The sequence below is a fragment of the Vanacampus margaritifer genome, chromosome 19, assembly GCF_051991255.1.
Source record: "Vanacampus margaritifer isolate UIUO_Vmar chromosome 19, RoL_Vmar_1.0, whole genome shotgun sequence".
Taxonomy (NCBI): Eukaryota; Metazoa; Chordata; class Actinopteri; order Syngnathiformes; family Syngnathidae; genus Vanacampus; species Vanacampus margaritifer.
In genome coordinates this window covers 15,043,791-15,069,235 of record NC_135450.1, presented here as the reverse complement: position 1 = coordinate 15,069,235, position 25,445 = coordinate 15,043,791, and the positions used below count along the sequence as shown (strand labels likewise).

At 41.3% G+C, this 25,445-nt stretch overlaps 1 protein-coding gene across 2 annotated transcripts in view; it reads right to left on the bottom strand.

Moving 5' to 3' along the window:
* Nucleotides 1-4,710: 4,710 nt before the first annotated feature.
* tbc1d32 (TBC1 domain family, member 32) overlaps nucleotides 4,711-25,445 on the bottom strand; it is a 34,139-nt gene continuing 13,404 nt past the window's right edge. For both annotated transcript variants that reach the window (XM_077552127.1, XM_077552128.1), the window contains exons 24-34: nucleotides 23,505-23,627; nucleotides 20,688-20,796; nucleotides 18,647-18,740; nucleotides 18,451-18,576; nucleotides 16,492-16,578; nucleotides 11,891-11,960; nucleotides 10,773-10,891; nucleotides 9,192-9,346; nucleotides 8,950-9,090; nucleotides 7,339-7,527; nucleotides 4,711-6,524 (exon numbers count right to left, since the gene is read on the bottom strand). In XM_077552127.1, coding sequence (XP_077408253.1) covers nucleotides 6,405-6,524; nucleotides 7,339-7,527; nucleotides 8,950-9,090; nucleotides 9,192-9,346; nucleotides 10,773-10,891; nucleotides 11,891-11,960; nucleotides 16,492-16,578; nucleotides 18,451-18,576; nucleotides 18,647-18,740; nucleotides 20,688-20,796; nucleotides 23,505-23,627 — 1,333 coding nt within the window. In that variant the 3' untranslated portion in view covers nucleotides 4,711-6,404. The remainder of the gene's footprint in view (nucleotides 6,525-7,338; nucleotides 7,528-8,949; nucleotides 9,091-9,191; nucleotides 9,347-10,772; nucleotides 10,892-11,890; nucleotides 11,961-16,491; nucleotides 16,579-18,450; nucleotides 18,577-18,646; nucleotides 18,741-20,687; nucleotides 20,797-23,504; nucleotides 23,628-25,445) is intronic.

Below are 25,445 nucleotides of genomic sequence, written 5' to 3'. Positions count from 1 at the left end.
CATCTGTCAGCAGAGATTAAAAAAAAAAAAGTCAGCACAAAGAGGTTATGGATCACAGTGACCCGCCTCCTGAACCCGGCTCGTCGGTGAGCAGATTCATCTCAGAAAGGGGTCACAAGGTCAGGCCACGAGAGCTCATATCTCAACGGAGGAAAACAGGGTTTATTTATTTTTACAATAACACAGCAACAAGCTCGGAAGTTTGAATTAATTGTTTCATATAAGAAATAATAGAAATACAATTAATTTGTTACCTGGTCACTATTATACTGTCATAAAAACATTTACAGAATGCCATATAGATAATGTTTTATAAACAAATGTAGACTTTTTACTTGAAAAAAAAAAAAAGTTGGTCATGAACATACAATTGTTGGCACACCTAAAAATGTAATGTTTTTATAAGAATAATATATACCATATTATGGTTCATACTTTTTTTTTTAAACAATTTGACATCAGGTTTTTGTGTGAACATTAAGGACAAGAATTCAAACATATAAAGTGACGTGTTAGGCCTTGGTGCAGGTTTTTGGTAAAACACACACAAACGCGCGCACAAACACACTCACACACACACAATACAGCAATGTGTGTGTGTGTGTGTGCGTGTGTTTGTGTGCACACGCTGCCTCACCATTTCATTTCCGTCCTTCACTGGACTGAGACGAGAGCTGCTGGACGTCATGAAGCGGCCTGCCTTCATCCGTGAACTTGAATAAAATCTTTTTTTGTGACTTTTCCTGAGATAACAAAAAAAAAAAGAGTGGAAAAAATCATATTAGACTTTGGTGACTGTTGAGAGGAAAGGAATTCCGTCAAAGTTTCTTGGACTTCACGAAAATATTTTCCATAAACAGGAAAACAGGGAGCGTAAAACTAACCTTGGGCAATGAGCCACATGCTGCTTCATCAAAACATTATTTTTTAGCTTTCCTGGTTTTGTTGATTATAAACATATAATTGTGCAGTTAGTTGGAAAATGGAGTACAAAAATGACAGTGAGCCACATGCTGCTTCACCAATATATTACATTCGATTTTTTCTTGTTTTGATTACCTTAAACTTGCAATTGAACATAATCAACATACAATTGTTGACTTAAAGATAACATTTTTGGTTTAAAGTAAATATAAATTTGGGCAATGAGCCACATGCTGCTTCAATAAGATTATTTTTAGTGAATGTTTTACTGTTTTGTTTTTTTGACCATAAACACAATTGTTGAAAAATGGAAAAAGAGAGTACAAAAATAACCTTGGGCAATGAGGCTCATGCTTCTTCGCCAAGACATTTGCACATTTCTATAGGCATTGTTGAAGGGAAAACGAAAATTCCATTGTGGAAGTTGGTAAGAGTCCATTTGAAAGCGCGACGGTATTCTCTCATCAAAATGAAGATCCGCAGTGTTTGTTGACAGCGGAATCGGATTTTTAACAGGCTTACGGGGGGATTTGGAGTCAGGCCTCACAAATCCGAGGCAAATGCAACTCGGGTCGGGAAGAACGTGTCAAAAGAACGCAGAATTTTCACTATACAAGACTCCTGGAAGGCTGGAAGATGATATTTCAGGAAAAAAACAGATCAGGGGAGCAGGTGGTTAACTGCAGGTGGATGACTTCTGTCATCGTAAACGAATCCCATCCAAGCGTCAATGCAAATTTCCCGGCATCTTTATTAACGACGGGCTGACCTTTTCCCGCACGGTTTTCATCAGCAAACTCCGACGTCATCCCATTTCTACACACACCAGAACAATAAGCTCCACGGTGGGAAATATTGACCGTGGCAAATGGAAATGCTAATGGAGGAGTCCCCGAAGCCCAGAGGTGTTCCGCCTGCATGTCGAATGGAGATGAGGCTGGGGGGGGAGCTCAAGCGGGAAGAGAAGATGAAGAACATTAGATTTTCCAAAATAGATAAATGGAGAAGATCCCAAATAAAAAAAAAATTAAAAAAAGATAAAACAGCCAACCACACCTGACACGGACGATTTGTTTTTGTTATTTATGCCTTGAGAGGAACAGAAGTAATTGTACTGAGCAGACATAGGAATACACTATGTACGATTGTTGACCATAAACATACAATTGAAAACAACTTCTGACAATAATCGTTTAGAGAAGAGTACAAAAACAACCTTGTGCAATGAGCCACTTTCGTCTTCACGTTATTATGTCCCTTACAACCACAAGTAGAAAGCAGCATGTTCTGTTTTGTAAATTTCCGTTACAAGCTTGTGTGGGATAAAATATTAAAAAAAAAAGACTAAAGGAGAAACACTTCTCCGCCTTCACACAAACACCTCACGGCCGCCTTGTCACGCTAATTAGCAACAATTACCCTGCCGCGATTGCCTTGAAAATGGTCGCCATTAACAACAGCAGCACAACGCAGTAAAAAAACAAAAAACGCCCGCCATTAAGCGCAATCGTCGCTAAAGCGTAAACTTTACCGAGGTCGAGCCGGCCCACCCGCCGCCGCTAACGAGCTTTTGGACACTAATTGAAACAAACAGCACATTACGTCAAGATTAACAAGTCGCTCCATGTCAGCACTGGTGTCAAAACAAAAAAACTGCATGAGCGGGTGGTCTAAATAATAAACGGTAAACAGAAATCGAAAGCATATAATCAGCTGTCATCAAATAAACACATTTATTTTTATTGACCATAAAAATAAAACTAATGACTACTATGGATCATAAACATACAATTGTTGATTATTAATGGCCATAAACATTCAATTCTAGGCTATAAACATACAACTATTGACTAAATTCTGAAATCAACTGTGGGCAACAATCATGTTTATGATAAACAACTATAGATTAATGGCTAACAATTATATATTAATGGTAAGCAATTCTATGTTCAGGTCAGCAATTGTATGTTTAGGATTATACATTATATAGTTATGGACTCCTGAATGCCTGAATCACTTTGGACTTGTGATGCTAATGCTAAACACTGACAGTGGCCTTCGGAATGCTATAGCTAAAGAAAAAAAGCCATTTGTAGACATGAGATGCTAATGCTAAAAATGCTATCGATGGTCGTCGGAATACTAATGCTAAAACAAAATTCATATGTGGACTTGAGACGCTAAGGCTAAAAAAAAAAGTGTTTTAACTGTAATACAAAAGTAATAATTCACTCACATTTTAGTTGGGAAGACAGTTGTGCTACTAGTGCATACTATTACCGATAAGGAAATAATCAGCTAGCTTTCCATAGCCAAATAATAAGTCTCTCAACGAGTACGCTTGTGACTCAGTTTAAAGTGCACACAGCCACACTGTCATCCAAGTCAGTGACACACACAAGACTGTCTCCCCTCATAAAAGAGCGCCTCGTCTCACAAAGGTTATCCGTCCCCCCGGAGTGCATCAGCTGGTGCACCGTCAGGCCTGTCGTGAAGTGTCGGGATGGGATGAGATGGAAGGAGAGAAAAAAAAAAAAAAAAGAAAACGGAAAAGAAAAGGGGGTCGGATGTCGCCTCGCTCGCCGTCCACAGCCGTCCCGGAGGAAAGCTCAGGAAGCGTTTGAACGTTGACACTCGCTGTGATGCTGAGACACGCCCCTTGAATTTGGGTCACGCTCCCAGGACGAGATCACATTTGCCATATGCAGCAAATAACGATATTCGGGACAAGAATGCGCGATACGGGGGGGGCTTTCGAATAGTAATGCTGTCACACAAAACAAACAATTGCTGACCGTATGTTTACAACTGTAGGCCATATATATACGCAATTGTTGAAAATAAGCATACAATTGTTGACTGCAAACATAAAGTTGATGTCCGTAAACATGACCTACTTGAACGTACAATTGTTTACCAGTAACATACCATTTATCGTGTCGTAAACGCACACAATGGCTGACCATCAACTTTCTCTTCCTGATCGTAAACAAACAATTGTGAGAACTGTAATTGTGCGTTGTGTGTAATTGCAGAAACATACAATTGTTGACCATAAAAAGTTGTAGTTAGCAAATCAAAATCATGACATAAGAACACGGTTAGACTTTTATGAACGTAAGGTCTAACATGACAACTAAGTCATAAAGTTGAGGCAATAAAATAGAAGGCAAATTTATTATTATTTTTTAACTTTTAAAAAAAAAAAAGTCTTATTTATGACTATAGTCATTAAGAGCAATGATTAAAAGGAATGATTTGAAATGACATTTTGATGTTTTTTCCACATCAACTGATGATTACAGACCCCCCCCCCCACCCCCTCCACTTATTGGTATTGTCCTAACATCTTGTGTGCAAGACTTTTTGTCACTGCTGGCAGGTTTTGTCATTTCCATGAACAAAAAAAAAAAGTGTTTCGTTTTTCTTGGAGAGGCTCCCAGCTCGCATACATTAGTGTTAATATAAAGCACTGCGTGTGCATCTTACTCAGAGCGCCTGTGGGGGGAAAAAAATGAATAAAAAGAATGTTTTATTCTTTTTGCGTTGGCTTGTCAAGTTATTAGCAGCCATCTTCCAGTCAGCTTGACAACGCACATGCAAAAATGATTGTGTGGTTTGTTTTTTTTTGTACGCACGTCTGACATTTGCATGCTGATTTTCTTTTTTTTTTTCTTACTTCTTTTCTAACGCACTCTCGCAGCATTTTGTCAGCCTGATGATGTTCAAGGATCAAATTTGGTTCTCGTCACAGTGGACGCGTCAGTGAAGCAAACAAAACAAATATGAAGGAATGAAAATGTGTTTATTTGAGACTTGGAATTGACCATGTCTCACTTTTTTTTTTTTAAACCTCTTACATTAAAAGTGTAATACAGTTGTGCCTTGAGATACAACCACCATTGAGCGTTTTTTTTTTTTGCTTTGACTTAAGAGCAAAAATTAGCGCTATCACAGGCATATATTCATTTTCCACGTTCCTCACGCACGCCTCGGCAGCGGGCGGAGACCCGGATGAAGCCGTGCCGCAACGCGGCCAGCTCATTTGGGATTCCCGGCTGGCTGTGGCGGGCATGAGAGACATCATCTGGCTGAGGGGACGGCGTGGTTACTGATGAGGCTTTACTGGCGTGATGCAAGCGTCCTCATGCATCTTTCATCACCAGCGGCTGCCGTGCTTTACGTGGGCTGGCATTAATGCGACGCGAGTTGCAAGGACGCAACAAGTCTACCTTTCGGCTTCTCGGTAATGATACCCTCAAAAGGTTTGAAGAATGCTTGGAAACGTGGAGCTTTATAGACCTGGAAATCATATACAGGCAAATGAATTTGACACGGTCAAGGCCACATGTCGTCGCCGTTGGGCGGATGTCCTAATATGGTCAATGTCACTCTTTTTTTAAAGTTATTTTTACGCATTATTTACTCAATTGCTTTAAAAAACATATTTATACGTTTTTTATGCTAGAGCATACAGAAGGCTTTTATGCAGCCTCTAAACTGAAGCGAATGCTTAAAGCAATGGTAGTTATTACAAAAACGGCCAGCAGGTGGCTGAACAATATAAGAGATCAGCCAGGGCCATGTTGCAAAAAGGCTCTTTTCCCAAATGTTTTTTGTGAATTTACTTAAATAAATAAACTTAGCTATATTGTAATGCCAATTGCTGCAAAACGGGAACAGATTAAAATATACTTTTTTTTCCTGATGAAAGAAGAGACTCTAATCTTTCTTTTGGTAGGTTCCATGTTTTTTTTTATAGCAATAGAAGACAATATTCTGTGGGCCTTGCAAAATCAGTCAAAATCCAGTAAAAACAGCCAGGAGCGAAGGGGGTTGCTTCTGTGAAAATGGCTGGTAGTGAATGAGGAAAGCAATTTAATGTGTTCAAAATAACTTGAGGTCAAATTGATTACCTCTCTTGAACTCAGAACTGTTTGAGAAATTGCGGGAGCCTTGCAGCATTATGTCACCTCAAGATTGAACTTCTGGATGTTTTTTTTTAAGACAATTGAAAATGTCAAGGTTAGATATAATTGAACAATTAGCTGTATGTATTATGTATTAAACATGATTTTGGTGGGGCATTGTGGTGATGTGTGAAGTGTTTCTTTCTTCCAATTTCCTAAAGTTTAAGGTAACAGAATTGAGACTCTGCCCCAAGAACTGGTGCTGTAGTAGCTCCAAATCTTTAGGTACTTGAGGGTCTGAAACTGGAGGGGATCCAGACCAGTTCGAGACCTACGATACAGACCGGAGGTGAAAGACTCCAGGACTCGATCAACCCAGCTACACGTGAGCTAGGGACTCCGGCCCGACGACTGGTGCCATAGTAGGTCCGTTACCATAGCAACCTGAGTATCGGGACTTGGCTCAGGGACTGCAGGCGGTCCAGAAGAGCTTCATGTGGCTCCACCATAGCTCCGGGTTCTTTTGTATGCAGCTAACTGCTACTCTCATTAGCATACGGCTCTTCACATTCACTGGTCTGGGTTACGGATGCTTTTCATGTCACCGAGCACGAGGTTCCGGTAACGTTTTTCCAGGAGGTCCATGAAATCCAGGTAGTCGCAGAACCTGAAGCCCTGGATGGGTTCCTCCTACAAAGACAAAGTAAACATGATCATAATCGAACACGAAGGTGCATGCTAAATGCTAACTGCTAACATAACTCTTGGTTAACTTGAAACATAGAATGACTGAGTGCTCCCAACGTAAGAAAATTAATTTTGAACCCTGCTCATATTTTTTAAACATATTGCAAGGAGTTGGAGTCACAGCTGTGTATACAAACTTCCCGCAGTAGTGCATGTGCGTCCCACAGCTGTGCACACACTTCCCAAAGCAGTGCACGTACTTCCCACGGCGGTGCGTGAGCATCCCACAGCTCTGTACGTACGTCCCACAGCGGCTTGCAAGCATTTGAGCGGTTAAGTTCCTCCTCGCAGACTTAGAACAACTCCAGCACGTCGTCTGCCTTTTAAATTTTTAATTTGGATGAAATATAGATATTACTCCGGAGTGAGACGGGTCTAGTGCGTGTCGAGAAGAAAGAAAAAAAAATCCGCCCTTCACATTGTTCCCACAGACATAAATGACGAGGCCCCGGCAGAGACAAAAATGGCAATATCTTAAACTTAATGGTTCAATTCAGGATAAGGAGCGTGTAAAAACTGGCACGCACACATTTATGCTTGGTCTATCTCGGGCGGCCATATCTGATGCTGGCGCTCATTAGGCGAGCGTCCTGTGATAAAGCCTGGCTAACTGCTCTTTTATTCACAGGACGTAGGAAGCGTCGGAGATGTTAACAGAAGATGACGCAACATTCCAAGGCACTTAATGAGAGTGATTCGCAGCTCCAGAAAAAAAAAAGTCCCCCAAAAACCCCTTTTCTTTTTTTTTAAGACTCACCTTGAGGAAAACCTGCATCTGGCGCGCTTGCGTCTGCTGCAGCAGAAGCGGCTGCAGGTGCTTGAGGACGGCCAGGCAGGCGTACACCTGGTAGTCGGCCCCCATCAGCGCGCAGATGCACACGTAGTGGCAGATCTCAGGCCAGTCCAGGAAGTTCCAGAAACACTGAGTCAGCCAGTGGATGCATATCTGTGTGTGAACATCGAAAGCTGTGAGTGTTTTGTTTCAGATTCATCAACGGGAAAATATCGCGATTCATCATTGCAGAGAAAATTAGGGATGATTATCGGCGCCGATGTTGGGCATTTTGATGGGTATCGGTATCGACCTTTTTTCCAAAATCTGACAGCCGATAAAAGGTACCTGGGAACCTTCTGGACATTTTCTTTTTGACATTAAAACAAAGAAATGTATTTCCAGTTTCCATATAACTTTTTAAGACGCACTGATAACCTTGGGAGCTCCCTGAACTTTTTTTTTTTAAAAGAAATGTAAAAAAACTTCTACATTTTGAAAAGTCTGAAAAATTGTTCACTAAGCATTAATGCTTCAAGACATTACAACAAAGTCAAGATTGGCATTTGTAATTAATTGTTTTTTGATACCATTATATTTTCCCCTTTTTTACTCAAAATGAATATCGACTTCAAATATCAGCTATCGGCTTCCTAGACTACTAATAATCGGCCATGAAAAAACCATATCGGTCTATCTCTAGTGAACATTTTCACTTAGGGGTAGACTCGCTTTTGTTGCGTGCGTCGAGTCATTTTGAGGGCACGACACAATCTGTACGCTACTAACATCACACACGTGTCTGGAGTGCATTTTAAGGGTTTTGCTGACTTGGAAACATTTGGGAAAAAAGGAAGGAAGGAGCCTTGGCGGCGGTGTTGCTGAATATTGAAGAGGGATTATGGGATGCGGAGACCAGCGGACGCGTGCTTGCTGTTTTTTCCCGTCGTCGTCCACTTGCTCATTTCAAACCCTTAATACGACTTCAAACCCTTCTTTTAACTCTTTGACTGCCAGACGTTTTCAGAAAAGGGATGCCGTGGGTGCCAGCCGATTTTAAGCATTTTGACTGATCTTTCAAGGTCCATAGAAAATTATGTGTTTGGACTATGGAAACACACATACTACCAAATGAAAGATTAGACTCTCATCTTTCATCAGAAAAAAAAGTTTGTTTCTACCTTATTCCGTTTTTCAGTAATCAACAATAGAAAATGGTTAGTTTCACCTCTGTTTTGAAACAAACGTCTTTTAACGTCTTTGGCACTCCTCCATAGGATTTTACTAAACGTTATTTAACGTTTTTGGCAGTCAAAGAGTTAAGCTTCATGGGGGCTTGCAGCTCACCTAACTCCAATCTTGTACGTCTAACTGCTACAAATCTCTTCCTCACGCCTCCTCAGGTGCGTGGGAGTGTTTGAAAAAGCGTGGTAGAGTCGAAGGCGGGGGAGGCACCCGTGGAGCCTTGAAGAGCAGGAAGACGAGCTGAATGTTAAGTTGCCCCGCTTTGGAGTCCGGGATGCTTAATTGTCACGTGAGGAGACGGAGGGAGAAAAAGGAGGGGAAAGCGGAGGAGAATTAATAAAGGGGCGTGACCTGCGAAGGAGTGAAACCGGACATCCTGAAGGCGGCGTGCACCAGCGGAAGTTGGTCCTTCAGCAGCATCTCCACGTAGTGAGCCGAGCTCCAGTACAGCGGGGACATTCCCGACTCGGCCACTCCGGCGGGAAGGTCCACCTGCGGTCAACAGTGGCCAAAAGTTATATTTCAGACCTGAGCAAATCGGTAAAAAAAGCAGACAAAGTGACATTTAATCATCCGCCCGTTTCTTTGCTCACCGACGTGTGTATGCTGGCTGGCCAGATGAGGGCAGAAGTGAGCAAGCAGGAAAGATTGTGCAGCAGCGACAGCGATCGCTTCCAGTCTCCGCACATCATCAGGAACACCGTCGACGTCAACCAATCATGGCCGGGATATTCGTCCCGACCAATGACTGTCGTCTTGACTCAAGGAATGATATTATTATTATGATTGATTGTTATTGTTGCAACCAATTCTTGTCATATAAATGCAAATAAATAAAGTAATTAAATTCCTGAAAAAAACGTGAGATCATGCAAAGTGCTTCTTATGAAAGCCTTCGCTTTGCTCGTCGAAACCCTAATTTTGGATTGAAATGATTATGCCAGTCGTCAAACTTCAGCTCACTTGAAACAATTCACGGTATCCAGTTTTGAGTCCTGATTTGAAACCCTAACCCAGGTTTGAAACCCTAATTGAAATATCTGATCCTTGCTTCAAATTTAATTTGATACCCGCCAAACCCTGCCTTGAAGTCCTAATTGGAAACCGAATCCCAGGGTTGAAACCCTACTTTAAAACTTGAACCCACACTTGAAACCCTAGTTTGATTTTTGAAATGTTCTTGTTTGAAACCCTAACCACATCTTGAAATCTTAATCTGTATTTGAAACTCTAACCCAAATTTGATACCTTACCTTGTTAGAAACCCAAATTCTATCTTGAAAAACTTGCATGAAACCCTAATTTTTGAAACCCTGGAACTCCTAAATTGAAACAATAACCTTTTCTTGAAACCCTAATTTGAAACCAAACTCCTGTTTTGAAAGCCTAAACCTGGTTCGAAACAAAAACATTTTTGAAGCCTTACACCTCATTTGAAACCTTAAACCATGTCTTGACTTCCTTAATTTCAATCTCTAAAACTGCTGAAATTTTGGAAAGTCTAATTCTGTCTTGAAACCCTAATTTGAAAACATAACCCTTCAAGCCTGACTTGAAAGAATCCTTCGTTTTAAAAATTAAGCCTGAAAATATGACCCTAACTTCAAACACAACTTTGAATTCATTCTCTGAACCGCGTACAAACATTGCCTTCAAACCCTAATTTCGAACCCTACCACTTACCCTTTACAATGGCATTCTCCGGACTGCGACACCAAAAAGATTTGCATGGTAACGTGTGAAAGTCAATCTGGGGATCTCGGGACTGTTTTTTGTGCATTCTGATCCTTTTTGACTGGCAAATAATATAATAAGGAGGACAAAAGTGGTGATTTGTTTGGCGAGGACGCCGGCGGCTGAGTGGCAAATAATAAACAGCTAAACAGCACTTTGACTGTGACTGAGTGCCTCATCAATCTGCAATGCGCTGTCAACTTGCCACAGAATTCCAAATGACGCACGGCCCCGTTGAAAGAAAGAAGAAAAAAAAAAAAAAACAATTTCATCTCAAATGCGACCGCATCAAGGGAATCGAAAAGAAAAAAGAACCATAATAGGATGGCCTCTTTCCTTTGGCTTCTTCGGGAATTTCAACGTCACTTACTATAAAACCGACTTTCAAAGACTAATGGCAATTCTGAGTAGTTGAGTTTTAGTAGCTGCATAAAGGATACGCAGCGGCGAGGATATCGGAACCCTCCGCCGGGACAGGAAATTCTTGACGTGCTTCATGAGGAGCGTCAGGTGGCTCGCCGCATCTTTTTGGCGGAGCACTTTGAGGGAGAGGCCGTATCTGGAGGGCAAAAGCATATACACTCAAAATATGTACATTTAAATGTGTGTAAAGCAAGTGGGAGGGGTCAAAATACTTTAAAAAATAAAAACATTTAATATGTTGCATTTTCGCCTATGACCTATCAATAAATAGAAATGACAAACTAGAAAAATTCCCGCGGAAATTTTGAATGGGACTGCTGACTCTTTGGTAATGAGCTGAACAGTTTAAAATTTAAACCACTGGAATCGGTCAAGAAATGTGGAAGTTAACCATAATGAACATCAACTAAAAGTATCTCACTGTCCCTGAAAATGTATTTCAAAAAATGTAAATGAGCTGAACAGTTTAAAATTTAAATGACTGGAATCGGTCAAGAAATGTGGAAGTTAACCATAATCTAAAAATATGTCACTGTCACTTTAACTCTTTGACTGCCAGACGTTTTCAGAAAAGGGATGCCGTGGGTGCCAGCCGATTTAAGCATTTTGACTGATCTTTCAAGGTCCACAGAAAATTATGTGTTTGGACTATGGAAACACACATACTACCAAATGAAAGATTGGACTCTCATCTTTCATCAGAAAAAAAAGTTTGTTTCTACCTTATTCCGTTTTTCAGTAATCAACAATAGAAAATGGTTAGTTTCACCTCTGTTTTGAAACAAACGTCTTTTAACGTCTTTGGCACTCCTCCCTAGGATTTTACTAAACGTTATTTAACGTTTTTGGCAGTCAAAGAGTTAAGAGCGCACACCCATTTTTTAACTTATATTTGCTATAATAATAATAAACCCTTTTTTCTAGGAATAGTAATATGTGCTGCTTGCTACGCTCAGCAGTCCCATAATTAGAATATGATCATACAAATATATATCACATATAATACATTATAAAAAGCTATTATCTATTATTATGTGCAGTAGGTCAGATGTAAATACAGATAAATAAATAAATGTAACTAAAATACAAAAAAAAACTTTTTTTTTTTTTTTTTTTAATCAAAGCGTCAACATACCTCAGGCAGACGTCCATACCGAGCATTTCCACAGGTGACAACGCCGCACCGTCCACACTCGTCTCCTGTGCTGTAAGACAATTAAAAGAGACGAAAGGAGGAAAAACACTCCAGAGGCCGAGCAGCATAAAAAAAGATGTCACAATCTGTACATTTGGTGGCCATGCAATCAGCATTAACTTAGCCACGCTAACTGGCACCGGCCATAAAAAAAAAAAAAAAAGGCATCGAGTAAACGGCCGACTCCTTCGGCATTACAGATGTAATTGCGTGCAGGCGAGACGGTAAAGGCGCAGGGGCTGACATTTTAGGTTGAAAAATGTCTTTGTGGTTTCCTGCCGGTGGGGAAAACATTGATTTGATTTTTTTTACTGTTATTGTTATTATTACGGTTGTGCTTCACAGCGGAGGAAAAACACAAATTACAACATCGTCGTTCACTCAGTATGATGGAAGACACGCAGCAAAGATGGTTCAGATACACTTAACAATGCTACTACTGTAATACGAACACCGTTCACTTCAACTCTACACTACTGCTTCTGATACTGCTTCCACTACTCTCCCTCCAATTCCGGTTAAGGCCTCAATTACTTCTAACAAAAGTCCTACAACCACTACTACTACTAATAGTATTACTGCTGCTGCAACTACAGCTAGCTTTAGCTAATGCTACTACTACTCCTATTATTACTTTTTAAGACTACTACACTTGTTAATGCTACTTCTACTGTCACCATCTTTAGTACTGCTACTAACTAACTAGCTAACTAACTACCATCACCACCACTACTACTACTACTACTACTACTACTACTACTACTACTACTACTACTACTACTACTACTACTACTACTACTACTACTGCTACTGCTACTGCTACTGCTACTGCTACTGCTGCTACTACTACTACAACAACTCCTACTGCTACTGTTGACAATTCCGAGCTTACATCGCAATTCAAAATGGCGGTCTAATGCTGCATTCGAGGACAAGAGGAAGGTAGGAAGTCAGACGTTTCCGACTTGAAACCAGGAAGTGTGCACGGGAATGCCCCCTTTGAACTTGGGAGATCCCCAACCGGCTTCCATCGGACGTCCCTCAACAATCGAGACACAGACCGTGAATGGCAAAACATAATTTACACAATTCTAAACGTATTTATCTCTTTATTTATTAGGGCATTAATTTAGTTCTTCAAAGTAACGTCAGATAATCCAACGTGATTTGGACTGACTGAATTAACCAGAGCAAGAAACAATTGATGGTAATCAGCCATCTTTGTTGTTTACGTTTGCTTCAAACGCTTTGAAGTCGGGAGTGAGGCAATCCGAGTGGGATCGATCCAACTTTCCCACTTTCCTCGAATGCAGCGTTAGCTCGGTGAAAGGTAGCTCTATTTTGATTATTTTATTATCCAGCTTAACTTATTCACTCGCAGCCATTTTCACTGAAGCAACCCCCTTCGCTCCCGGCTGTTTCACTGGATTTTGACTGATTTTGCAAGGCCCACAGAATATTGTGTTCTATTGCTATAAAAACATGGAACCTACTAAAGGAATATAAGAGTTTGTGTGCGTGGGGGTGAAATACAGGAAGTGTGTGATGGACGTGGGTGTGTTAGGAATGGAATGTTGCCAACAAAGGATGCTAATTGCAGGGGGAGATGCAGAACCGTGATAAGATCAAAGTATGTTGTAAATCACATTTGTTTGAGACCGTGGCGGAAAAGTACAAAACAGGAGAAGCCACCCAGTGACGCTGCGGATGAAGATCGGCCAATGAAAAGCAAGCTAAAGTTAAACTGCAGAAAACACATAGCCAATAGAATAATGCCAGGATGCCTTTGTTTCTGTGTCATTTAAATATTGTGTAGTATAACTATTCACTGGGGCAACTCGGATGAGACTACGTTGGCTGCTTGAGACAGAGACGTAAAGAATTGTATTGATAGGGACCCGGGACCCCAGCTGTTTGTATTAGATTTGAATGTTAGGAATAAATCCACTCGTGTGTGAAAATGCCGGCTTCCTGATACCTTTCTATTGCAGAACGAGCATGCTATTGTTGGATGAGTGATAGTTTGGTAAGGTCACAAATTGGAGTCAGATTATTAACTTAAATTTATATTAATATAGAAATAAATTCCAACACTACCAAAAGAAAGATTAGAGTCTCTTCTTTCATCAGGAAAAAAAAAAAAGTATATTTCTGTTTCCATTTTGCAGCACGTTTTATCATTATCCACAAATTTGTTTAGAATTGTGGGGGAAATCAGCTCGTTTGCAACATGGTGGATCTCGTATACTCTGCTACCACCTGCTGGCCGTTTTTGTCATTACTACAATTGCTTCGCCCGTTCTCTGCAGTTCAGAGGCTGCATCAAAGCCTTCTGTATGCTCTAGCATAAAACAAAACAAAACATTTCTTTTTTCATATCAGAAATGGTGGTGCTGATTGAAGTGTGGCAAAGCAGGATTGGAGTGTGGCCGACTTCCCGACCCACGCGGTTCAGACGCCCATATAAAAAGCTGCTGTGGGTGCTGCGGCCCATTTTCAAAAGAGAAGCGTCCGCCTCCGAGCACACGGCCGGCGAGGAGGGCTGACGTGACAGAGGTTAATGCTCGCCAAATGAGTCTGCTCTCGGCACACAATGAGAGCGCTCGAGTAGGGGGCTGAGGCGCCGGGCTGACAGCCAAGACACACGCGCGCACCAACACGCTCACGCACACACAGCCCATTTGCTTTCTGATCTCCTAAGCTATTATTTGCAGGGATTGATCATACGAATTTAGGGCCTGAGTGTGTATTTCTAAGCAGTTGTGTCAAAGCATATACATTTGTGCCTTGAGATACGAGTAGTTTTGCTTTGACTTGCAAGCAAACATATGTGGGATCAGCTCAGCTCACTTGCATTCCGTGTTAGCATTAAGCTAGCAGGATTTCATACGATACAATTATACAGTATTGGTTGATCATTTAAAATATATAGTGTTTAATTTTGTTTCGTGCGAGTTTTACTGTAAATTTGAACTGGGAGTGACAAAACGCAGCTTAAAGATCGCAAACTTGAACTCTTCTTTGGACATCTTCATATTCTTTCCGAGACAAGAATAGAATACAGGCTGTTAATGCCACCACCAAAGGTGCACTGAAAAAGGAGGGGTGCGCATTCGTTCATTAGACGGGTGGAAGATGACTGCATCAATTAGCCAAGGTGTCGATATTCCGATAGGTCGCAGAATGCCGGATGCGCTCGTTTATTTCCTGCGACGACAACCCCCCGAGGTTCGCAATTAAAACGGATCGTGGCTACAAAATTTAAAAATGCATTTTTAAATCATTAATCATGTTATTTATGGATAAAAAAAAATTCAATTACAGTATTTTTTCCCCTTAAATTTTAAATACTATTTGTTTGTTCATTAATGTATTTAAGACCCTTTTATTAAAACTTATTTTATGCAAAAAACATTTGGCAGGTTTATTAATATAAAAGGGTCTCTATTTATATGTGAAAAATGTTTACGTAAATAGCTACGGACTTGTCAAGTAATTTATTAAGGGCCCCATTTATTTATAAATGTATTACTTGTATCACGTAGATATATGTTTATACTTATTTAAAAGCCCATTTATTTATTTGTACTGTTCTTTTTATGTAAATATTTATTTAGTCCATTTATTTTTAATTGCATTATTTTTTTTAATTGGTCATTAAATTCTGTATTATTTAAATAACTTGTTCCATGACCTTTATACTAAATAAAATCAAATAAGAATATTTAAAATGTTTTGTTTTATGACTTATTTGTGTGTATTTATTATTAATGTATGACTTATTTTAGTTTTTGTTCAACACAATGAGTTTAGATGCATGTGGACACTTTAATTATCAATATTTGTTCACATTTGAATTAATTTTAATTAACTCCCCTTTTATCATCTTATTGGCAAAAGCGGAACGGTCGCACCAGCTGGTATTAGACAGCGCGGGTGTACCTAATAAAGTGTCCCAGAAAAAACCCATCTGAGTGGCTCGCCTCAGCCGCTACGAAAAGATGCCCTCAGGTGCTTGATATCGTGAATTTAATTTGCGAAAATTGTGCGGACGACTCGAGGAACGCGCAATTAGCACATAGGTGCCGTTGGGAAATGCAAGCGCGCAGGTTCGAGCTGGGAGATCCACTAATTAGCGCTGCTTCGTCCTCATCATCGGGTTGTTGAACCGCTGGCTAGTAAACAGTAACCTGCTGACAGCCTTAACCGGTTTCATATAAACATAAGGTAAAATAATCCAAGTGTTTCGGAGATCAATGTGTTTGGTTTGTGTCATTTTTTTTCTACTTCTGTGCCCCGTGTGCTTTCCGGCTCGCTGGTCCACCTCTCATCTTTGAAATCTCCCTTTTTTTTCTACCTCTAAGCCATGTATGTTGTCATCACACAACAGCAGGCAGCGAAAAGAGCAGAGGTGTCTGGAGAACAAAAATGCGTGCCGCGCCACGCTGCCCTTTAGCCACCTTTCTCACGTCCGACTTGTCAGGAAGAAGAAGAAGAGGAAGAAGAAGCGGCCGGCGTGTTGCCACGTCGCACTCGCTGACCTTTGTTGTACTCGGGCGGCGAGAAGAAGCGCTCCGTGGAACATTCGGACAGATGGAACACAACCTTCTCCAGAAGGTCAGCCAGCACTGCGCATGAAAACAAACACACGCCGGCGCACGCACAAATGAGACGGGGGGGGGGGGGGCATAAAAGGCAGCAAAATAGGTGAGACGTAATTTGTCATCATCTTTGTACGAGATGTGTTCACTTTGAAAATAAACACCTCAAATGAAGGCAATCCTCAATGATTAAAAAAATATGGTCGAAAAGCGAAATGTGCGAAATGGTGTATTAAATGAAGCAAAAAAAAGAAGAAGACATTTTTGTAATTATTTCCACAGATTTATCATTTCATATTCTTTTTTAATACGTTTGTTAAATTGTAAAGAGACTTTCTGGACACAGCTTCATTAAACACATACATAAAAGACTTTTCAGTAGGCCAAGTGCTCCTGATTTTCCAATTAAAAATTATTTTGTTATTTCATATTATTGATTCTAAAGTTGATGAAAACTACTCTAACTATTGTAATGTTGCCAATCTAATATGTGCAAATTTCACATTGCATTATGATGTATGAGATTTCCGTTGTGTGTGTGTGTGAGCAAAAACAATTTCAGTAGTGTGTGTTAGTAGTGAGTGTTTCAGTAGTGTACATAAACAAAAAAAACACTAATGTGCATTAGCATTTTAGTAGTGAGTATAAGAGCTATGTGTGAGAGTATTTCAGTGCAATGCATGAGAGCATTTCAGAAATTTGTTTGTGCAAAAAAAAAATCACTCAAGTGTATGAAAGCATTTCAGTACTGTGTGAGTGTGTTTCAGTAGTGTGTATGAGAGCATTTCAGTAGTGAATGTGAGCAAAGAATTTCACTAGTTTGAACATAATTGTTTCGCTAGTGTGTGAGAGTATTTTAGTCATGTGTATGAAAAATAAATAAAAGTAGGCTGTGTATTGCGCTTCAACATGGTATGCATGAGAGTGTTTCAGTCGTGTTTGTGAGCAAGTTTCAGTAGTGTTTAAAAGCATTTCTGGGGACTATTGGAACAAAAACAAATAAATCACTAGTGTGAATGAGAGTTTTTCAGAACTGAGTGTGAGAGCAGTAAAGTAGTTTATGTGAGGGGAAGAAAAATCAGTAGCCTAAGTGTGTTTCAGTAGTGTGTGAGAGCATCTTAGTATTGTAAGTTAACAAAAAAAATGTGGTGAGAGTTTCAGTACTGTGCGTGTTATAAAACAAAAAAAAAAATTGTGCCAAAGTTTCAGCAGTGTGTATGAGAGCAATTCAATACTGAGTGTGAAAACGTTTTAGTAGCGTATGTGAGCGCAAACAATTCTGAGAGTGAGTGTTTCAGTCATGTGTGTGTGAAAATGATTCAGGAATGAGCATGTGAGCATTTCAATAGTGCACAAAAGGGGGCTTCATTAGTGCACGTGAGAGTTTCAGTAGTGTTTGTGAGGTCGTTCTAGTAGTAGCGAAAACAATTTCAGTTGCGTGTTTTAGTAGTGAGTGTGTGCTTAATCGCGGCCCGAAAAAAAATCAAAGGGGGAAAAGCGGGTTCTAAATCGTCATGGCGGCCGCCGTAAAAAAGGAGGAGGAGGAGGAGAGGTGAGGAGTACAGCGGGTGCGCTTATGAAAGGCGGCACACTTGACGCATCGATGACAGGAGGCCCCGCCTTCGCCGCGACTTGCTTTTGTGCTGCTGAGTCACGGCTACATTTGTCGGGAACGAGCGTGACATTTCAAAAGGACCCACCGTGACTCGGTAATAGCTTCAAGTGCGTATGTGTGAGTGTCTATGAACCATGGAATCACTTTTCGATTGATTTTTTTTCAACAGCGCCACGTCGGTCCGTGATTGATTTTGTATTGTAGTCTCTTAACCGCAGGTGTTGACATGATCATATTAGGCATCATTATTATTTTTTGCTCCGTTCAAAAATTCATCATCTTACCTGTGACGCTCAAGCCGCGGGGCCCGGCTGTCATAACTTTGCGGTAAAGTGGGCGGCACGTCTCCATCCAGCCGTCTTCCGTCTTTGCGGTTTGAGGCGACGTCAGGAAGTCGATCATCTCGGGTTCTGGCCAATGAAAGGGCGGTGACGCTCAAAAGTTCACGTGCCAGCGCGAATCCCGCAGGGGAAATCTCACCCAGCGGGTTCTGTTGGGTTCCTGGCGGGTCCAACGTGTAGCGGGTGGGCGGAGGCAATGACGAAAACATGGGCCAGGGGTAAGGGTCATCTCCCTGCACGGGATATACGTGGACGGCAAACAAAACTAGGTTTTAAACAGATGATTAGATGCCGACTTGACTTTTGAACGGTTTGATTATACAAATAAATAGAGTTCAGTCATTCCTTGGAAATCCTCATGCAGACGCAGCAATTTTTGAAAAGCCGTAGTCCTCCACCTTCTCCTCAATGCATTGTCTTGGTTCTGATTCCGTTATTCCTCAACCTTGGTCTTGGTTTTTTACTCTGCACTTCAGTCTTGGTCTTAGCTTGGTCTCAAATCCTCAACGTCTTGTCATGAATGGTTCTCACATTTCCTCGGTCTTGCAGGTCTTGACTATGCACCTCAGTCTTGGTTTTACCTTAGTCTAAAATACTCAAGGCCTCATCGTGAATAATTTCTCTAATTTCCTCGGTCTTCATCTTGACTCTGCACCTCAGTCTTGGTCTTAACTTGGTCTCAAATTCTCAACGTCTTGGCATGAATGGTTCTCACATTTCCTCGGTCTTGCAGGTCTTGACTCTGCACCTCAGTCTTGGTTTTACCTTAGTCTAAAATACTCAAGGCCTCATCGTGAATAATTTCTCTAATTTCCTCGGTCTTCATCTTGACTCTGCACCTCAGTCTTGGTCTTAACTTAGTCTCAAATGCTCACGGTACCTTATCGTGAATCTTTCTCATGTTTCCTTGGTCTTGGTCTTGAGTCTGCACTTGAGACTTGGTTTCATCTCTTCAAGGCCGCGTTACGAATCTTTCTCACATTTCATCAGCCTTGGTCTTGACTCTGCACCTCAGTCATGGTCTTGACTTGGTCTCAAATCCTCAATGTCTTGTCATGAATCGTTCTCACATTTCCTCGGTCTTGACTATGCACCTCAGTCTTGGTTTTACCTTAGTCTAAAATACTCAAGGCCTTATCGTGAATCTTTCTCTCATTTCTTCGGTCTTCATCTTGACTCTGCACCTCAGTCTTGGTCTTAACTTAGTCTCAAATGCTGAAGGCGCCTTATCGTGAATCTTTCTCCTGTTTCCTTGGTCTTGGTCTTGAGTCTGCACTTGAGACTTGGTTTCATCTCTTCAAGGCCGCATTGCGAATCTTTCTCACATTTCATCGGCCTTGGTCTTGACTCTGCACCTCAGTCATGGTCTTGACTCGGTCTCAAATCCTCAATGTCTTCTCGTCAATCTTTTCTCACATTTCATCAGTCCTGGTCTTGTCTCTGCACCTCAGTGTTGGTCTTGACTTGGTCTCAACACCTCAATGACTTGTTGTGAATCTCGGTCTTGGTCTTGACTCTGCCTCATATTTCTACCGTTTCAGTCTGGACAAGGTCTAAAATGTCCTCTTTCACGGTGTTGCGTGGATCTCAACTCCCCGGGATGTCTTGGTCCTGACTCAATCTCACATTTATTCGGTCTTGGTTTCCAAGTGTACAAATAAAAGTGACTTGCAGATAAGGCCATCAGCAAGGGAGTGATTGTTAAGCGTTCAAAGCGTTGGAAGTTTATCAAAGCAGAGTTGCTTCACATTTGCATGCCGTTCTTTCCCTTCATCTGCCTTTTTTTTGTATTCAGTGTTGCATTTATTTTTCTTGTTGTGAGCTGTTTTTTTTTTTTGTTTGTTTTGTTTTTCAAAAAACTTCACACCAAAAATCAATGATTTTCCAACAGGAGGCATAAACAGAAAGCCGTGAAATTTGAAGCAAACACCCTCTTTAGAGAGCCGTGCACGCTCTCCTTCCTGTTAGAAATGTGTCATATCCTCTCTGTGACCTGCGCTAAAAAAAAATGAAACCCTGTTTTCTGTTCACTGAAACAAGACCTGAATAATTGATAACCAATCCCTAATCCTGGCGAGGCTGCCAGCTTCAAACATGCACTCAAGCGTTCTCGGTAATAAAAAGGGACATCAATACCCGATACAATTGAGTAAATTTGAGCTTATGCTGTTAAGGCTGACCTGCTGCAAGGCCCGTGTGGGAAGTCTCCTCTCAGACGGGCCTCCGACAACGGCGATTCGAACCAACACATGGTTCCTCTCCACCGACACGTTGTCTAAGATGAAGGTCCTGAGAAGAGGACATATTGACCAGAACAGTGAAGGATAGGCATTTCCTAGTTCTTGGTCTTGACTTGGGTCTACTTTTTCATAGTCTTGGTCTAGCAATGACTTAGTCTTGATTATGATTCAGTTTGTCATTTCCTCAGTCTTGATCTTGACTCACACTTTCTTCATCTTAATCGTCTCATGTTGGCTCAGTTTTGGTCTTGACGTGATCTCACATGTTTTTCTGGTCTTGGTCACGACTTTACAGCCTCACGTATTATTGAGTAGCTCTCAACTCCTTACTGTCTTGATCTTGATTCTACCCTATTTTCTTAGTCTTTGTCTTAACTCAGTCTTATATTTCCACAGTCTTGGTCTTAAACTCAGCTAGGATTTTCTCAGTCTTGGTTTTACATTTCCTCGGTCTTGTTCTTGACCTGGTCTTAAATTCTCAATGCTTTTTGTTTTGACTCAGTCTCATATTTCCATAGTCTTGGTCTTAACTCAGCTTGTATTTTCTCAGTCTCGATCTTGATTTCGTCTTACATTCCCCCGGTCTTGTTCTGTCCTATGTCTCAACATTTCCTTGCTCTTGTTCTTGAGCCGGTCTCAGCTTCTCAACACTTTTTTTCTCAATGTTTTTTCGGTCTCACGTTTCCTTGGTCTTGATCTTGACTCACACTTTCTTCATCTTAATCGTCTCATGTTGGCTGAGTTTTGGTCTTGACGTGATCTCACATGTTTTTCTGGTCTTGGTCACGACTTTACAGCCTCACGTATTATTGAGTAGCTCTCAACTCCTTACTGTCTTGATCTTGATTCTACCCTATTTTCTTAGTCTTTGTCTTAACTCAGTCTTATATTTCCACAGTCTTGGTCTTAAACTCAGCTAGGATTTTCTCAGTGTTGGTTTTACATTTCCTCGGTCTTGTTCTTGACCCGGTCTTAAATTCTCAATGCTTTTTGTTTTGACTCAGTCTCATATTTCCATAGTCTTGGTCTTAACTTGTATTTTCTCAGTCTCGATCTTGATTTCGTCTTACATTCCCCCGGTCTTGTTCTGTCCTATGTCTCAGCATTTCCTTGCTCTTGTTCTTGAGCCGGTCTCAGCTTCTCAATACTTTTTTTTCTCAATACGTTTTTTCGGTCTCACGTTTCCTTGGCCTGGGACTTGACCAGGTCCTACTATTTGACTTGGTCTCACTTTTCCTTGATCTGGGACTTGATCTGGTCCCACTATTCGTCAGTCTTGGTCTAGTCTCACATTTCTGAACTTCTCATAGGTAATAGGATTTGATGAGTAACTTTGTTAAATTCTCTGGACCCTTAGAGGCCATTCTAAGTGTTTAACAAGGGAAAAAAAAGGTGCCTGTTAAAAGTCCAATTACAGACTTTGCACAGAGAATGAAAACCACAAATGATAGCCGCTGCAGTACATTACCGCGGCGTGAGGGAAGCTCAGCGTTAACGCCTCTCTTCGGATCTGTGAATTCTCAATATGACTGCCTTTTAAGGCCGAATGCTAACTGCTTTACTTCCAATCTCCGAAGCAATTTGGACTTGAGAATTGGCAATGAGGAGGAGACGATGCGTTCTTTTGCAAAGGTCTGCTAACACCGGCCATGAGTGATTATCCAGAGTAGCTCAAAGAACTACGTGCATTCAAATGAAATGCGCCTCACAAGATGTACAGCATTTGTGGCGGCCACAATTGGGTTCACTGCGAGTGAAGGAAGGCAGCGGAGAGGAGAAAAAGATGATTACGAGGGTTCGTGAAGATGATGACGATGATGCGGGGAGGAAAAGGCGTAAAAATGAACAAGCTGTCATGTCGCCCCATACACTGACACGAGTCGGCGTTTTGAGGCCATTTACATTTGCACGCGCCAGCTAAGGCAGTCGTCATTAGCATGACAGATGGGCTCGGAACATTCCCAACTTCCTGTCCGCTTTATTTCATCTTATCTGCGACAAGGCAGGCAAACATTCTCCCAGCCTGGCCTTGGTTATGTTTAAAACGGGTTCTGTCACTTCACAGTGGTGAACTCGGGAGCAAGGAAATTCACTCGCACCTTGGCTTATGAGATATTTATTGAATGGGGGGGAAAAGACAGGGAAAGAAGACCTTGAAAAAAATAATTGCATATTAAATCGCAATTGCATTATAGAGAAGAAAAACACAATTCGATTATTTTTCAAAATTATTCAGCTCTATGTTTCCACCCGTCACGACTCAGCCAGTACTTTGTGTAACACGTAGACCTTTAGTACCGCGATAGCAAAGCCCCCTCAAGGTGAGCGGGGGGGGGAAACACTTGCGCACATCAAAACGTCAGACTCTGCAGCTTCCAAATGTTTCACAAAGCCTCCAGCGGGCGAGCGGCGAGCCCGCTGAGCTTTTGGCATTTGAGCTCCGAGTGCTACGGCGGTTAGCCGCGACCCCTCCGTGACTTTAACCTTTTAGGCGGACGGACATACGAGTGGACTCGGCTCAACTGAAGTACTTGGCACATACTAAAGTGAATCCAAGAAATTTAAAAAAAATTTAAAACGCTTGACTATGACTGTATACAGTATACCTAAAAAGTATTCACAGTGCATCACTATTTTTGGTAAATGTATTAAAACTAATGAAGCGTACCGAGCTACCCGGTGACGATTCTTTACCGTGCTGATTATATCATCTCTATGACTGACTGAGCTAAATATGCTCGGTGGCTCAGTACCTACCCGTCGCCGGCGTCCTGGTCGGCCATATTGTCCCTCTGGCATTGTAGCAGCATGGCGCGGATATTGTACTGGCTCTCGAGCAGCAGGAAGGAGTCCAGACTGGAGCACAGCACGCTGAGCAGTCTACAACAACATCAACATGCAATCATAGGGTTTGAGTTTCCACTTTCCAGACAATAAAACAAAACTCACAGACATATATTTATTCTCTGCGGGGGGGGGAAAACTAATATTACTGCAGTTTACTGAGTCACGTATTGTAGTAACTCTTTTTCAATTGTGTCTTAATGACTGTGTTATACTGCGCATCCCAGAACGAATCGCAATGAATTATTCATGATAAGCTGTTAAATTCTTTATATTCAATATAAATGTTATTAGGGCTGAATTTTATGCCGATTAAGCACAGATATTATCTTACTTTCTTATTAAACAGTAAACATTGTTCAGTATAAACGAGTTGGAAGTAAAGGACATGAATAGCTGACAGAACGTTATTCTGTGTAAGTTACATCCTCTAAAATAATGGGCTGATTAATCAGTAATCAGAATTATTTTCTGCAAGATCTTGCAGATATCATTATGTAAATATTATACAGTGTTATTTTCCTTATCATAAAACACATGACACAAATTTGAGTTGGGGGTTTTAGGATGCCGGAACGGATTAATGGCATTTCCATTCATTTTAATGAGGAAAGATGACTTGAGATTTGTTTTGAGTTGCACGTGTGGTAAAATTCATCTCATATCTCAAGACACCACTGTACTATGACGTCATGGTAAAATGTCTTAAAAGGACATGGCGCAGAGAGATAGAACAGTAAAGCGGCAACACAAAGTCACTCAAACTGCGCTTAAGTGTCAGACTGGGTACCATTCACGCCGGCAATCTCTGTCGATTTGCAGCGAGTCATGAATGTCTACGAGAAGCGGATTAGTGAAGCCAATTTTCCCCGGCAGCTTCACTCGCGAGCCTTGTATTAAAAAAAAAAAAAAAAAAAAAAAAAAAAGTGGGGGAATCCCCGCGAGAAGCCTTCATGGTTCATTTTCAAATGCTGGTAATGATGCCCGGCTTAAGCATTCTGCTGAGACTCTGCACAGGCTGCGGCATAACGATGACGCTTGGGCTTTGTACTTTACAAAACTCAACACCAAAAATACAAGGGATCCTATCAAAATTCTAGGCGGCAAAAGTCCTTCACCTGACCCACTCGTGCTGAGTGCTGCAGCACAGTAATAACATTTGCTCTCCACATAACCCGCGAACGCGCAAAATGGAAGGTCAAAACGCGAGTGGACCTAATGTATTGTCCTTCCTTGTTGTCTTTCTTCCGTGGGGTCTATTGGCGGTTGCAAACAGACTGCCATTTTATTTATTTAACAGCCCACAAAAGTCTTAAATTTGTCAAAACAGAATTTTAAAAAAATACTTTACTCTTCCATTGGATCTGAACAGCTTGTGTTCCTAATGAAGTGTCCTGCGAGCGTACGGGATGCCGCTGTTCCTATTTGCCGAAGTGCGGTACACACACACACACACACACACACACACACACCTGACTGACAAGCACACTCAGTCGCTCTGACAGCGGCCAAGTGAGAGGCTGGCAGCTTGTCAGGCCGGAAGACCCCCGCTCGCCCCCTTTGAAAGCAATGCTTCGAGAAGCCAAGCTGTTAGCGCTTTGTCTGCTAAAGCTTCGCCGCAACGTGTTCTCCTCGCTCGGGAGTCTGCTGGACATCCTGCCAGGGGGGCTCCGCGTGGAGTTTTTGTTGTTGTTGACATTGTGACATCGCCGTCGGCCAACACTTCAACTTTTCAAATCATATGCTGTGTTCAGAAGCATATACTTCCGATAAAATGCTCACTAAAGTCCACTGAGTCCAGATATAGTGATCATCTTTCTGACTAATTGTATTTCGTTTAGCTGAAATTTCTCA